Raw genomic sequence first — 17,332 nt, forward strand, 5'->3', positions numbered from 1 at the left:
TAAAAATGTCAGTTTTCATAATGTAAATTTAGAAATTTTTATTAATAGCTCAAGATTAATATTAGAGCACTGTACTGTACTATTATTTTAATAAAGAAATAGCCTAATATTTGCCTATCAAATAGCTACAACTCTTCAACACTTCTGTTTACGTACTGATACACCACCAAACACTGAAATGTTATGAAAATGGACCAAATGTTACTAACTTCTATTGATCATTAGCAAATCTCACTGGTAAAGGCACCAACTTCCTTGCAAACAAACCCATGAGTTTACAAATATAATTTTCCAGCAGTATAAAATACAACTCCATTCACTCTTAGAATGTCATAGTTTGGTTTATTTTTGGTCCATCTGATTTTAAAATCTCATAGTATCTTATCAACATAGCACTTTCTTGATATCTCATCTTCCTTTAGTTGCTCTGTATGTAGAAAAGCTTTCTGAAACAGATGTACTTAACAACTTGACTTTCCAGGGGACAGGAACAGCTTTTATGCTAATTCTCAAAACAGAAGTTTGATGAGCTTAAGATGTATCTGGATAGTTTTCATCATATTCTAAGTTTTCTAAGACCCATACTCAACTACTTAAGACATATAACCTAAACTAGTGATTTTCAAACTTTAAAGTGCAGCGGAATAATCTGGAAGGCTTGTTAATTGCAGATTGCTGGACTCTACTTCAGTTTCTGGTTCATTGGGTTTGGAGTGGGGCCTGAGAATCTACATTTCTAACAAGTTCCTAGGTGATGCTGATGTTGCTAGTCCAAGGAACGTTCTGAGAACCTCTGTTCTAAACCATTTCCTGTTGTTTTAGATTTTCCATTCCCTCAAGAATCTCCCTTCAGTGTAGCCTAACTTAAAAATGACTGCACTTGTCTACCAAAAAAATGCTTACTTTCCTGATTAAGAAAGATCTTTGTTCCTGCTCTGAAAAAAATTATGGGCAAAAAACAATGCTTTACTAAGTTTGAAGGACAGTTGGAGGGAATTTAATGAAACTAGCTTCTATACAAACTGTGTATCAGTATTTCCCTAACAAAACGTACCAAATTGTTTCTTAACAATTATCAAACATTTTTAGATTTAGTATCTAAATATGATAAAATAGTAGCCAAGCTAATTCAGCATTTATTGCACATACCAGGTTTGAAAGATTACTATTTCCGGCTGTGACATCATTCTGTTTACTCTGTTCCTGCCTTGGTTTGCATCTTCTTCCTATACTAGAGGATTTTAAGGAAAGAGTGCTTGCTGCTGAGAAAGAATTTTCTGAGTTGATTCTCTGCTCCATTTGCTCCCTTCTCAACCTCTTTAGTTCTCTTTCTCTGCAGTAAGAAGCTAGAGACAACTGGAACTTAGCTCCCAGTGGGCTTTCTCCTGGGTGGTGCCTGGACAGGCTGCTCCTGCTGCTAAGACTTCTGGAGCTGTTCTTGAAGATGTCAGCTTCTGTCACTGCGGCCTGCTTTTTAGAATCTGCACTGATTTTGCCTCGATCTCCATCATTCTTCTCCCTGCTATTTTCATGAATGAAATGTGACTTCCTTCCCTCTGGAGACTGATGTTTTTTCTTCGTCTCTTTTGACAAGAGATATGAAGGAGGAACGTATTTTGTAACTGCCTTTGGACATTTGGTGGCCAGTGACACACAAGGCTGACGTGACTCATGTACACCATGATCTCTATGGTGCTCTTTAACACCTTTCATGAATGCCTCTAAGACGGGGCTCTTTTCTGATGGCACCCTTTTGGGTTTAGATCTTTTTGGTGAGGATAGTTTCCTTTCAAACTGCTCTGTCCCACTGATGGACAATCCACTTTCTCCATATTTGATGTTCGATTTTTGTGGAGAATCCAACATATGTCTATCTAAATAGCCAATTAAAACACATACACATTGTATGTTATTAAAAATAGCACAAACTATTACATTTGTATATTTATTATAAATTATTATACTTAAAATATTAAACTATCACAAAAGTTTTCAAATTGATAATTAAATGATACACATATTATTGGGGGGGGGAATTTAAGACATGATTTAATAGCCTTACTTTCACAAATCTCCCTTTTGTTACATCATGTAAGCTCCCTATAGCTCCACTTATGAAATAAGTTACTTTAATACAGAATCGAAATAGTATACATTATGAACATTATTAACTGGAATATTTTCAATTAAGAAAGCGTAACAGCAAAAAGTTTCTTCATGATGTTTAGAACTTGTTTATCTTTGTAAACAACACTGCATCTTCTTTATATTTTCTATTTTGAACACCATGTTTAATCAAATTAATAAGTTTAGAGTAGATTTAAAAATTGACTCCATCTTCCTCCCCAAAAGATCCCACAAAAAATGCATTAACAGTATACATACCTTGTTTTGAAGCTGGTTTGAAGAAATCTATAATTGACTGCTTCCTGAAAATAAAAGCATAACTAATATGGGATCACATTAGCAAATATTAAAACTTCAATAATTCAGATTAAGTGGAGAATATCAGTAGATTTATAGACCATAGGCTGAATTTCACTATCTGGTTTAATCAAGTTCTGACAATGACAATAATGCTTTGCTAAATTGATTATAAAAAATTTTAAAAATTAAATTCAGCACTTCCTGTAGGAGTAAATTTATAAAAGCAGTATTGAGGTTTATATACTCTATTGTACTAAAATGATAAGACTAGAGTGTGGATCTAAGGAATTGGTAGAGTATTTCCTAGGACTGAAAAGCTTGTTGCTATGTGGGAGAAGAAAAGAACTTGAGGGGATCTGATCCTATTCCTTCATATCTCCAGTGCCAGGTACAAAATAATGCTCAATAGATGTTTGCTGAACGAATAATGGAGATTATAAAAACTAAGTAAAACCTGAACAGACTCATAACAAGAGTAGATGGTAGAATGGCAAATATGGGTGATTTTGCTGGTCTGGAGAGGCAGATGAAGAGTGTGCTGGGCAAAAGAAAGAAAGGATCAAGTTCTAACCTTATATTATACTCTTTATACAATACAGTTAATGTTAACCTAAGTAACAGCAAAAACTGGAATGAATCGTGTTTCAAAATCTTAATTTTTTACTAAGAATTCTTAAGATATTTACGAAAATAATGCGTTGCCGGGAAAAACACAAAACAGAGAAAAAGGAGTAAGTTAACAAGAATAACAAAAACCAAACTTTTAATTTTTAAGGATTTCTGCATCCTACAATGAACACAAAGTGAAGTAGGACCATATTACCATAATTTGTATTCTGATTTGTTCATGTGTTTAGAGTTGTCAACTGCATAGAGGGATGTTATTATATGTTGAGCAACAAATCACCTTTCTGGCAAATTTTGCTAAAATGTATTCATTTTAGCTGAAAGAAAATAAGCAGTAGATGAATTTCCCTAAATATTTATCCACTATGAGCTTGGAATGCTCAGAGGAAACTTGAACAATCCAAGTCCTTTGAAGGTTATTCTTCTTCTACATCTTGTACTCTTTACTTGCCACATTAGAATAGCAATGCCCATTCTTAATGGTTTAGTGAGAGTCCACAATGTCTGTTTGAGATGCTGGTAGAAAAGCTAAGCAGCTATGAAATGAATGAGTGGGAATCTATGCATTTTTTTCTAAAATAAATTATATCAGAGGGTAAAAGAAGAAATACTAGAGGTCTGCAAAGGGGAGAAGGATGATGCCTTCAGTTACTGGTTGAACAGACAGACATGAGAAAGGACTAAAAAGCAGCTAATTAACTCAAAACAATACTGAATGTTTTTATGTTAATTACTAAAAGTAACACTGTATCTCTTCCCTAAAGTATTACATCTTTTTGGTTAATACACCTCAGAGAAAAATGGCTTTGGGTAAAACATACGAGAAACCTGTAAAATAACCAGGAATGTGACTTTCAAGAAAGAACAGTCCCCTAAGTTCATATGCACAGAAAGGTCCATTACTTATTTATAACTAAACTAATTATAACTAATTAAAAAATTATTTGTAACAGCACACAAACCCTTATCTGAAACTTTTGGGGCCAAATGTGCTTTAGAATTCTAAATTTTTTTTTTTTGGATGCATTATGTAAAGCCCCCAGTGGGGTCTGAGACTGCACCCTATAAGCAAACACATTAGTATTTCTCCAGCAAAACTTACGGAAAAAAAAAAAACCACACAAAAAACAAAAAACTTACGAACACTCACACCTAATGAGATAAAGACCATCTATAGCCTTCCATTAGTTCTGGTCAGGTTTGGCTGCCAAGTTAGATGTGGTGCCAAACTTACTGAAAACTTTGGATTTTCATAGCTTTCTGAATTAAGATAAGGGGTTGTGGACCTGTACAACAATATCTGAAGATAAATTTACTGTTAAACTTACGTTACAAGCTTTCAAACTTAAAATAAAAAAGACAGTACCAAGTGCGTAGAGAATTTAAACATGTTTTATTGTCAGAGGATGTCATTTGATTAAACTCCCCATCTCATTACATAGCTCCCACAAAATTTTTACAAAAAAATCTGGCCTCTTGGAGAGGCGTAAAGTTACTGAAGGAGAAAACATATCACATTCCAAATCTGCATGTTTTTTAAATTAAGACTTATCGTGCGTAGTGGACTTTAAAGCAATTCGTGGAAGGATTTTCGTCATCACATCTTACATAATATCACCCACAATACAGAAAAGGCTTATACTATTCAACCACTAGGATCAGTAAAACTGACAGCGTACAGAAAACCACTTAAATATGCACTTAGCAGCCAGGGCCCCGGGTCCAGCTAAAGTAAAGGACAAAAATCACATTCTACCTAAGGCGGGTGGTCCGTAGCCATCCAGGCTGTGGTCACTAGACCAAGAACAGCGTCCCAACTACAGAAAAGAAGACTCCAGCTCCCAGCAGCCCCCGCGCGGAGGCGGGGCGGTGGTTTGCCAGGCCCCGGACGCGGAGGCCTGAGCTCGCGGAGGATGGCGGGAACGGGAAGAGCGGCCGTCCGCAGTCCTCCCTCATATACCCTTGCCCCCGCGACCCGGCCCCTTCTCAAGCCCTCTGCACGGTACCTGTCCCCAGGACTCTCTGTTCTCTTTCCCGCTGCAGCAGGGGCGGTACTACCGGGTCTCAGATGGCAGCGCGGGGGCGACGACCCCGGGGCTGGGGATGAGGGGAAACCTGGCCTAGCGGGCATGCAGCGCCTTGTCATGTCGGCGCCGCTGGCGACGGCGGCATGTGCTGTGGCTGGAGAAGTTGGGTGCGTGGTTGCCGTCTTGCTGCTGGGACTCGGGGAGGCTGTCGGAGCAGAGGTGGGCGGCACCCCCTTCTCTCTTCATGGCGGTTCTCTCTCTTCGGAAGTGACTCCGGTGTGAGCGGGAAGGAACCTGAGGACCAACAGGGGGCGGGTCTTACTTGAAGCGTCGCGTTCTGATTGGCTTGCACGTCGGTCATTCCTGTTGTAGCGCAATAGAAAGCCGCAGCCTCTCAGGAGAAGGCGGGGTTTCGGTGAGGGGGAGGAGAGAAGGAAAACTGCCCCTCGTCACGTGCACAGGGACGGGGGCGCGGGGGGTGGGGTGGGGGCGCCGCAGCTTCCGGGTCGCTTCGGCTTCGGCGGGCGCGTGGGGCCGGGCGGGCGGGCAGGCGCGGGCAGCAGAGCGCGCTGCGGCAGCTGGCGACACCCATCTTGAAGAGGGCGAAGGGCGAGTCAAACCCCGAGCTTGGTAGCTGACCCCAATGAAGATGGCCAACAGTTGGGCTTCCAGTGTCACACAGTTGTGCCTCAGAAATCACCAGCTGTTCATTACATCGTCTCTTTAACATCTTAGGCCAAAGTGCCCTGATGCTGTCACCATTTCCTCGGTAGTCTGCTCAGCCCAATCTGAAGACTTGTTCATTCTGTGAGGGTTCTTGCTAAGTGCTGGGGGTGGCTCCTTTTTCTCTTTTAAAGAAGAAAAAAAACCTCATTGAAATAAAGACTTTTTATTCCACAAACGCATTTTGTTTCTCAGTTGCTGAAATGAGTTATCCATAAAACCTCTGCAGCCAGATTCCTGGGAGATTTCTGAAAGGAACATAGGCTCAGCTTTCAATTACCCATGTTAAGTGTGGAGAGCATAGGTTAGTGAAAACTGCCAGCAGCCTCCAATCCCCCTTTGCAAAGGGCTTGTGCTTTGGAGGCTGTTAGCATTTTCCCTACAAACTGAGAGGCTGGTCAGAGTATCTCTGAGCTTGTTTCCACATCTATAAAATGGGCATTCTACTTTTCTGGGCAATTGTAAACCATAAAAATGGTAAGCAATGCAAAGTGCACAGCTCAGAGTCTCTCATGTAATAAGTACTGGGCAAATTAGTGTTCCCTTCCCTTGTCCTTTAAACAGACTCTTTTTTTTTTTTTTTTGCGGTATGCGGGCCTCTCACTGTTGTGGCCTCTCCCGTCGTGGAGCACAGGCTCCGGACGCGCAGGCTCAGCGGCCATGGCTCACGGGGCCCAGCCGCTCCGCGGCATGTGGGATCTTCCCGGAGCGGGACACAAACCCGTGTCCCCTGCATCGGCAGGCGGACTCTCAACCACTGCGCCACCAGGGAAGACCTAGACAGACTCTTAACACTTTAACTTACTACAAAATCTTCCAGAGACAGGTCAGATATTATAATAACTATTAACCAAAATATCAATCTCAAGTTTGTTCAAGCCTTAACTGTCAGACCTGTTCAATCAGTTAGATGGAACAAAATCTTAAATGACACAGAATTTAGACGGTCTTTAAAGTTTATTGTACTCAGATTTAACTGCTTTGCGAGCTAAGCATGCCTGACTGGCCTCAAGTTCACCTCCTTCCCTTCCCCGTTAGCCTTCAGGAGGAAGAATTAATGAGGAACAAAGTGGCTAACAGGGTGGCAAAGTGGAGGATAGAAGGTAAACTGAATGTACAGGTCTCTCATTCATCCCCAAAGTATATATCCATAGGTATATACTAGGTAGCAGGGATGCAAGAAAGGAAATACTGAAATAAGAGGCATTTTTCTCCTCCTAATACTTGAGAAGTTACTGTACCTAGCATTGTTTCTTAGATAAAAAAAGAATATAATAAATGCTCAAAATGTGTTGAATGAATAGTGCCTTATATGTTTGTTTATTAAGGGCTTTTCACACATATTATTTCCCATCTCCTCTTATTGTGTTCTGTTGGATGTTACTACACTAGCAAGCTCCTGTTTCTATAACAGCACATCTACAAAACATTTAATCTGATTCATTTCATTGCATGCTTGGATCATAAAAAAGAGTAATGCATAAAAACACGTTCTGCATAATCAATTAGTTGCTTTTCTTGGATTATAGTATTTGAATCATCCAGCTTCCAAGGTGTCGCTTTAAAGTCTATACTCATGATACCAAACAGTAGTTTTTGGATTTTCTTAATCTGAGCAACAGATTATGGAGTTAAGTGAGGCAAGAAATCCCTAGATCAATAAATGGATATGGAGTCATAATGAAAACACAATTTAAAAAATCTCTTCTTAACAGTGAAGTAGTTATCCAAATCCTCAATAAGCATCAAGGCTCTTCTTTGTTTAAACTGTGTTTGAGAATGATACAGGTTTGGGTTGTGGGGTGAAATATACTCAACATATCAACCAGAACTGCCGGGAGCCTCTAAGGCTCTTCCCGACCCCCCCCCCCCAAATAGTGCTGGTCAGTCTATTATGTGTTTATATCCCTTCTCTCACTTTGAATTTGTGTGTGTTTGTGTGTGTTTGTGTATGTGTATACACACACACATACATACACTGTGCACACACATGGTTAATGTAAGGGATTTTTACACATTACTTTGTAGTGGGCTGGCCTGGAAGCTGTACACTAGGTGAAAGATGTGAAAGAGCCAGGTATTTGCACGTGAGGAGACCAGGGGAGAGAAAAACTGGGGTGGGGCTGGGGGAAGAAAATGATGAATAAAGTAGACAAGACTGAATTAGAGACTTAAGACAAAACATCAGCCAGGATTGGAAAAGTAATTTAGAGAAATGAAGGCTGGATGACCATAAAAGGCTAGTTGGAGAAGATTTCTGGGCATGGGGATGAGGAAGCAAAGATCACAGGAATGGAGTGGCTTCTAGGCCTGAGGCTTCTATGGGGTACCCCTCAGCTCAGTTTAGCACCCTGAGCTGTTAAAGACAATAGGAGGAGCACAGACTCTGGCCTTGATGGGAAGGGATGGGGCAGCCACAGAAACAATGTTACTTGCACGACAGATCAAATCTGCTGGGAGCCTCAAGCCCAACGTGGGAGTCCTGAGAGGAGTGACAGTATAGCTGATGCCAGAGATCCCAGCAGTCAGAGAGAAAACTATTTAGGGAGATTGGCTCACGCTGTACCTTAGCAGGCAGGGGCTAAGAGAACAAAAGGTCAGTAAATTGCGCAGAATGTTACTAATAAGCAGGGAACTCTACCTTTTGATTCAACAGTAATGACATACTTTTGCTCTGAGATTGCTGCACTCTGGAATAAACCCCAAGGCTCTTGTTGGAGGGTGCTCCACGGCAGGCGAGAGACAATGATGGGTTTGCTGCAGAGCTGCCTTGATGGTGGCCAAGAATGTGTGTGTGGAGGGGAGGGTAGAGGGTGACCTGGGAAAGGGGATAAGGAACAGACTCAGAAAAACAGGAAATAATTAACTTGAAAGCCTGACAGAGAAAGACCACGTGATGATCTGAAGGAGGGAAGGCGAGCTCCAGCATCTCAAGATCTGCACAAATCACTTTGCGAATGGATGCTGAACTCAAAACTGCCTAACAAGTGCTTGGAAAAAGCACTAGCTTGGGTCTTAGGGGCTGCTTGGGAAAAGCCAAATGTAATATAACATAATGTCATGTCATGAAACCTAAACTTCCTGGGAGTAATTAGTAAAACTGTGCAGAAGCAGATCTAATGTTAAGGAAAGTAAGTTTCTTGTTATTTCATTATGGAATGGTGCAAGATAGAGTTTCCCACACTTTAGAACACGAGTAACATATTTGTAAATTTTGACATACCTGAATGTTTCCTATATTAATAGTTAATTAATATTTTTCTGTAAATCACTTTTTAAACTTAAATACATTTATTTTAGAAGAAAACTTAAAATCATTTCCACAAGTGGAAAATCAGTATCACTTGGAAAGGGATATCTTTTCAAATGGAAGCTAACTCTAAAAACTAACAAATCACTGAATAATAACTAGAAAAAAGTCTCCATGTTTCTTCTAGAGACATCTTGTTTTCTATTGGTGGTAGGTACAGATATTACCCATACATCTGAAATATAAAAGACTCTTTGGGAAATATTGGTTTTGGGAAATCCAGCCTGGAATCAGGTGTTTTTCACTCCGGGTTAACAACCCATTAAGTTTTGAAATTGGTGTAATGGGTCACAGACCACATTAAAAGAAAAAAGAGAGAATGGGATAGAGAGTATTGATGCACTGCATACAGTGTATGAGTATGTGTTTTGCAAGACTTTTACTTATTCAGTTGTACATATATATTTTATATGGCAGTGATGTAAAAGGTATTCCTGTGGCCCTACTGTAGGTGGTGGCATAAACTTTTGAAAGTTGTTGCTGTAATTTGTATTCATATTTCACACTTCTGGGTATTGGTGGCAATGAACAGCAGAAGCTGCTTGGGGGGCAAAAGATGGGCTTTCTTTGGTCACTCCTGCTGGTGGGGAGACATAACTCCGGCTCTCCTTATGCCCTTTTTTTTTTTTTTTTTTGCGGTATGCGGGCCTCTCACTGTTGTGGCCTCTCCTGTTGTGGAGCACAGGCTCCGAACGCTCAGCGGCCATGGCTCACGGGCCCAGCCGCTCCACGGCATGTGGGATCTTCCCGGACCGGGGCACGAACCCGTGTCCCCCGCATCGGCAGGCGGACTCTCAACCACTGCGCCACCAGGGAAGCCCTCCTTATGCCCTTTTAAGGCCATACCCTCCAGGAGTGGGAGAGGATTGTAGAGAGAGGCAGACTGTCTCTCCAAAGAAGCTTTCCTTTACCCCTCCCGGGCTGTAATAGCTTCAAGATGGGGAGGAGCGGCTGAAGTGGTCCTATCAGATCCCTCCTTGTCCTCAGTAATCTTGAGACTGCGAGGGAGAAATGGGAGAGAAGGGAGAATGATCCAAAAGAGGTGGAAAAACCTTATATCCCTTACCAACTTGCCCCTCACATAAAACCCCACCACCCTGGAAAGAAGAGAGTCTGTTGAGGATAGTACATGTGATCTCACACCTTTGCAATGCTCTTCCCAGAATTCATCACACCTATCATGACCCATAAAACCTTTCTTTATCGGGCTCAGACTTGCCTCTTCGGAGTCATTCTACCACCACTGTCCTTAAGCTGTAAACTTCCAGAGCACCAAAATACTGAACCCTCTATGCCAGGCATGATAAGATGGCCTCCTGAAGGAGCCAGCCTTCATCTCCTTCTTTTAGCTCCCAAAGAGGTTTTTTATTTTTTTAAAGATGTGGGGTAACATTTAAAACTCAAGAGATTTCCCACAAAATTCTAGATTTCTGGCTTCAAGAATTATAAAGAGCGGTCTCACATTTATGTCCACAGGGGCTAGGTAGACAATATAAGTATGTGAATCAGATCAGTTCAAGACCCCCGCAGCCTGCTTGGCCACACAGAATGGATGCCAAGGCAGCAATATATGGAGTAATTTAGCTGAACTCTCAACACTTGTAAACAATATAAACTGGTATGGAATAATCTCTAAAATATGTTAAGTGAAAAATTAAGTTGCAGAACAGTGTATGCTACAGTGTATATATATATTATGTTATTGCTTGTATAAATAAAAGGGGTTATTTGCGTGTATATGCCAAGAATATCTCTGGAAGGATGCTGTGCTTTCCAAATAACTTCCTAATGCAACATAGTATTCTACTGTATGGATCCGCCATAATTTACTTAACTAGTCCCCCACTGCTGGCCTAGTTAGTTTCCTTTCAGCCTTATGTTACTGATAATGATGCAACAAATACCTTTATATATCCACCTTTGTGAACATAGAAACATATCTCTAAGATACATTGGGAAGGGAATTGCTGGGTCAAAGGACATATACATTTTATATTTTGATAGACCTCAGCCATTGGCCCTTTTAAGTGTCTAACTTGAGCATAGGTAAATAAGCTCATAACAGCAGTTGCCTCTGGAGAGAGGTTTTCCCCTAGTTGTGAAATTTATATTTTACCCGGTGCATATATTACTTTTCCAAAGAAACACATATGTCTATCTCTATCTATCTATCTATCATAAAATAAAAGGTCAATGGTTTTTGATGAAAAATTACACAGTGTTACATTAATTGCTTTCCATGAAGACTTCACCAGATATGTTCCACTATTTCTGTTAGCATCTGCTCATTTCTCCTTCGTCTCCCTCCTGTGGAACCTTGCCACTGACACCCCTATTCCTACCTGCCCCTTTCAGGCAGCGTGGAGCCTATTAAGTTATGTTGCCTGACCAGGGATTTGGTAGTACAAACATTTGTTGTTGGGTTCTCAAACTCAACGTGTCTTAAATAGAACTAATTATCTTCCCTCCCTGACCTCCAGATTTGATGTTCTCTCCTCCTGTATTTCTTATCTCAGTGAATGGTGTCATCATCTTCTCTCACCTGTCACTCCAACCAGAAACCTGGGAGTCTTACTAATCTCTCCCCTCCGTCACCCTCAACCCCCACCTGTTATGTCACCAAGTCAATGGTTTTGCTAAATATCACATGTATGCTTTCTTTTCTCTTAAAAACACATGTTCACACCTACCCATCCACCCATATTTGATTCTTTGTAGAAATGTAAAAGATATAGACAAATACAAAGAATAATATTACAAACACATATTCACCATTCTGAACTCACAACTGACTGTTAAAATTTTAACCAGTTACTTCTCTTTTCTGGTTTTCTTTATTTTTATAATAAACATTACAGGAGTAGCTAAGTCTCTTTTTATTGACACTCCAGTTTAATTCCCTTCTCCCCTACTCCTGTGATTTTTCAAATCCACAAGCCTCAGATTCTTCAGTTTTTACATACATGTATAGCTCGTCATAAAGAATATAGAGGATTATTTTGTATACATTTTTTAAAAAATATGCACACATTTACATTTTATTTATGTATGCAGTCCATACATCACATTTTATTTGTCCATTACAAACAGTACTGTCACAGACATCTCTGTACATGTTTCTTTTCACCCACGTGCAAGAATTTCTATGGGTTATATAATCACAAGGGAAATTGCTGGGTCGTAGGGTATTTGCATTATCAAGTTTATTGTATGCTGCCAAATTGCTTTCCATGAATGGCTGAGTTAATTTGCAGTCCCACTAGAAATATATGAGAGCACTGTTTTCCTCATGTCTGCTCAAATATTTGATATTGTCATCCATTTTTATTTTTGCTAATCTGAAAGGTGAAAATGGTTTCTCATTGTTTTATTTTGCATTCCCCTAATTGGGTATCTCTTCATACATTTGGGAGTGGGTCATTTGGATTCTTCTTTTGTTAATCGCCTATTTCTATATTTCACCCATTTTATAAGCCCCTGTGTTTTTCTTATTGGTTTGTAGAATTTAAAAAATGCATATTTTGAATACTCAAAAATTCTTTCCATCCCTCCTGCTGCACCCCAGTACAGGTCTTAATCATCCTTTGCAAAGTCTCTTGCAACAGCTTCCAAATTGATCTCTCTGACTTCAGTTTGCCCTTCTTCATTCCATCTTCCACACTACAGCCTGATTGATCCTTCTAACAAGCAAATCTGAGCATGCCACTCCCAAATTCATTACTGACAGGGAAACAAGGCAAAATAAAAACGTCATCATCAACAACACAATTACCAAATAAACCAACTTTAAAGCCCTAAACTCTCTGGCATACCATACCAGCTACTCCATGATCTGATCCCTCTCTACCTGTGTGGGGCCATCACGCTGTTCCTCCCCATACATCTTATATCCACCCATTCAGAACGATGGTGTTGTCCATTCTTTGAACACATCAGCCTCACTCATGCTTCTGGGCTTTTGTGAACCCCAATTTGTACTGCTATCTTGTCCTCCTAGAAAAAATTTCCCTGACATCCCTAAAGAGACCTGGTTGCTCCTTGCTCAACTGTTATGTGCACTATACCTCCGCTATAGTCTTTATGATTTTGCATTGACATGATTTATTATATATATGTCTTCTCTCTAGATTGGAAGCTTCGATAGAACAGGGCTCTGTCTCTTGGTCTCAAAAGGCAGTATAGCAGCGTGGTTAGGAATGTGGGCTCTGAAGCCAAACTGTCTGGGTTTGAATCTTAGCTCTTTTACTGTTTGGGAAGTTGTTTAGCTTCTCCATGTCTCAGATTCCTCATTTGTAAAGTGGGGATAATAATAGTACATATCTCATCCACTTGTATTAAATCAGTTAATAAATATAAAGTGCTTATTACTAGCCAAAACGTGAAAGCGACTAAAGTGTTGATTAATCGATGAATTGATAAACAAAATGTGGTATATATATACATACAATGGAATGTTATTCAGGTTTAAATAGGAAGGAAATTTCTGACATGTGCTACAACATGGATTAACCTTAAAGACATTATGCTAAGTAAAATAAACAGGTCACAAAAGGACAATTACTGTATATAATTCCACTTATATGAGGCACCTACGATAGTCAAATTCATAAAGACGGAAAGTAAAATGATGGTTACCAAGGGCTGCAAAGAGGGGAGGTTGGAGAGTTAGTGCTTAATGGGTATAGTTTCAGTTTGGAGAGATGAAAAAGTTTAGAGATGGATGGTGGTGATGGTTGCACAACAATGCGAATATACTTCATGCTACAGAACTGTACACTTAAAAATGGTTAGGGAATTCCGTGGTGGTCCAGTGGTTAAGACTCCACACTTTCACTACCGAGGGTGAGGTTTCGATTCCTGGTGAGGGAACTAAGATCCCATAAGCAGCATGGCACAGTCAAAAAAAAAAAAAAAAAAAGGTTAAAATGGTAAATGTTATGTATTCTTTATCACAATAAATGAAAAAAAGTGCTTATAATGGTGTCCAGTATATAGTAGGTGTTCAATAAAGGTTAATTCTGATTATCTCTATTAACAACCCATTATTAATAACCATTATTTATTCATGGTAGGCACATAGTATTTTTGCATGAATGCCTTGTCCACCCACTCTGGATATCTTAATGCTATCTTCAGAATTAGGACTGAGAATGTTGAGACACTTTTCCACTGTCCTTGAGGTGTTACAACCTCCAAGGGGGCTAGCTCCTACAGCTGGGTCAGTTCCCCCAGTATGTCTCCTGTCCAGTCCTAACTTCCTCTGATTTCCTGACACAAGGCCAATTCCTCAGAAGGAGATTCCTAGGGCAAGAGGATGTACTTGGTGTAGGAGCAATGCTAGCCTAGGTGACACTTGGGCATCCCCAACTATAATTTCAGGAGTAACTCCTACTGTTCACTTAATCCTGGCTTGAGTTCTTGGTCAGTAGTGACCCCCGCTTCCTTCCTTCTTTCCCCAGCTCATCCGTCCCAGCCACCTAGCTACCATACCAGAAATAAGTGGAGGCATTAGAAAAATACATTACATTAAATGAATCTGAGAACATTCTTAGCACTTGAAGAACCTGTGCTAATTCCACTCCAGGCCTCACCAAGCCACTGACCAAATCTGCACTTTCTCTCTTCTCTTCACCCTAGATGCAGGCTTCAGTCTGAGGTCTCAACATGTGGTAAACCCAAACCATCCGTTCCAAGATTCCTCCAGAATCCAATTTCCCATGTTGGGGCCTCAGATGGTATTTACCATCATGTTCTCTTTTGGAAGTCTTTCAAGCACAAAATTCTCACTTTGTGTTCTTATGACCAGAATAGAAACAAACCTTTCCTGGGTAGTTGAGAGCAGGAGAATATGCTTTGTTTTTGTTTTTTAGAGCACAGCCTAGAAATGCCATGCCTGATTTTCTAGAGGCCCTTGGAGTGCTGCTGGCTTAGATCACAAATGAAAAATTCAGATGTGGACAGGTGTGAAAGTCAAGGGCTCAGCCTGGGGGATTCTGGGTGTCTCCAATTCAGCAGAACAAATGGCAAAACAACAGGTGTCCACAGATGTACTGACCCATGAGGCACTCATACCCAAAGCTCGCCTTGGGATTGAATTATCTCATTGAAATCTGCCCCCTCTTTGTGCGGCCCCCATCACCTAATCTCTGCAGGGCTTGGGAAATTATGCATTCTGCTGGCCTTATATTACAGGTACCAGGAGGTTATGTGTGACTCACCCAGGATTAGCTGGCTTTAGGACTAAAAGTTCTGACATTTTCAAGCTGTTTATTAGTCATAGAATGTTGCAGCCTACCTACAGATGTTGCATAATAATGAAAAACTATAGTTGGAGCAAATGCTTGGGGGTGACCACAACTGACAGGACAGAGAACTGTGGAACTGGGAACCCAGTCTAGGGTCTTCAGGGCCGTAAAGCATTGTCTTTTTTAAAAAATATTTATTTATTTATTTTATTCTTGGCTGTGTCGGGTCTTAGTTGCAGCAGGCGGGATCTTTCATTGTGGTATGTGGACTTCTCTCTAGCTGTGGTGTGTGGGCTCACGAATTGTGGCACGAGGGTTTAGTTGCCCTGCAGCATGTGGGACCTTAGTTCTCTGACCAGGTATTGAACCCATGTCCCTTGCATTGGAAGGCAGATTCTTTACCACTGGACCACCAGGGAAGTCCCTGTAAAGTGTTGTCTTGAAATAAGACATTTGCAGGCTGGGGAAGAAGGAATACTATGGAAAAAGAATCAGTATGACTTTTCCTAATTAGGGGATCCGAAATGGTGCTGGTAAACCTTGGAAATTAGGTATTCCATTTACTGTTTCTTAAGGTAGACAGAAACCAGAGCCAGGAACTATTAAAGTAAAAACTTTACAAGCTTTGTACCATCCCATATTTGTTCTTACTGTTATTCTGTGTTTGTTTCTTGGAGTGATGGCACAGAACACAAAAAACCGAAAAAGCCTGTGTGCTAGTCATCAGGAGCACCAGCAAAACAGGGAGCTTAGATAACTCCATGCTGCTCCTTAGCCAGGCTTAGGATGGGTGGGTGGAATGGCAGCCTCCAAAGGAGAGGGTAGCAGGTTGAACACCTGAGTCTGCAACAAAGAAAAAAGAGGAGAGCTTTGAGTGTGGTACACAGTGGAAGGGAGCAGTTGCCCTGAGAAAGGACTGAGCCAAGCAGCAGCAATTTTGTGTGTGAACCAAGGTTGCTCATAGCAACATTGACTGTAATAGAAAACTAGAAGCAACCCAAGTGTCCATCAACAGAGGATTGCTAAACAAATTATGGAGCAACTCTACTATGGAATACCATTCAGCCATTAAAAAGAATGGAGAGGATATAAATATGCTGACATAAAAAGATGCCTGAGGTATGTCAAGTGAAAAAAGCAAAGTGTATAACAGTATACATACGTAAAGTCCCATTTCTACATGGTGTTTCCTTTAAGATGAGGCATGTTAATATGTTTTTGCATTTTCTTGTATGTATATAGACAGTGTCTGGAAGGAAATACATAAAAAAGTTAACACTGCCCCACTTCCCCCCTCTGGGACTGAGACTTAGGAGAGGTATTAGAAATTATTACTTTCCACTTTATAATTTTTATTCTGTTTGAAAGTTTTAAAAAGCATTTATAGTTAAAAAAAATCTTTTTTGTAAATCTTTTGAGGGTTTCAGCCAGGCAAATTTCAGGACTTACAATTATTGGAAACCTGTCCCTCAGTTCTAATTTCAAATTAGGAATGTGGACTTTAGTTTCCTGATTTCTTCCTTCTCCCAGGATGGTGGACAAACTTGCAGTTTTAATATATATTCTTTTCAAGCACACGTGGAATATTTACAATGACCATGTTCTAAGTCACAGCCGGATTCAACAAGATGCCAAAGAACTGATAGCATGTAAATAACATTCTCTGTCCACAATGCAATAATATTAGAAATCAGTAACAAAAGCACCGTATTTAAGCAAGAGTTAAATAACCAAATCAAGATGTAGTCTAATTCTAAATTCTCTCTCTAACAGTGATAACATAAAGGAAAAACTTCTATTAATGAATTTTCTCTGATTTTTACTTTCACCCTTAATTATGATGAGGATATTCACTGCTCCTAAGTTGATCTACGCTGTGACTAAATGAACGAGTCAGTTTATTTATTTATATCTCTTCTCATTCCATAAAGGTTTGAAGGCAGTTCAGTTGCTTGAACTCAATTCTGAATCTG

At 40.2% G+C, this 17,332-nt stretch overlaps 1 protein-coding gene across 4 annotated transcripts in view; it reads right to left on the reverse strand.

The window, feature by feature from the left end:
- SLF2 (SMC5-SMC6 complex localization factor 2) overlaps nucleotides 1–5,339 on the reverse strand; it is a 42,345-nt gene extending 37,006 nt beyond the window's left edge. For all 4 annotated transcript variants that reach the window (XR_009559314.1, XM_030865356.2, XM_030865355.2 and 1 more), the window contains exons 1-3: nucleotides 5,061–5,339; nucleotides 2,386–2,429; nucleotides 1,150–1,874 (exon numbers count right to left, since the gene is read on the reverse strand). Coding sequence is in view for 3 of the 4 variants with exons in the window: in XM_030865356.2 (XP_030721216.2) it covers nucleotides 1,150–1,874; nucleotides 2,386–2,429; nucleotides 5,061–5,200 (909 nt within the window). In the remaining variant the exon portion in view is untranslated. The remainder of the gene's footprint in view (nucleotides 1–1,149; nucleotides 1,875–2,385; nucleotides 2,430–5,060) is intronic.
- Between the last annotated feature and the right edge of the window lie 11,993 nt (nucleotides 5,340–17,332).

This window comes from Globicephala melas, chromosome 16 (assembly GCF_963455315.2).
Source record: "Globicephala melas chromosome 16, mGloMel1.2, whole genome shotgun sequence".
In the NCBI taxonomy this organism is placed as follows: domain Eukaryota; kingdom Metazoa; phylum Chordata; class Mammalia; order Artiodactyla; family Delphinidae; genus Globicephala; species Globicephala melas.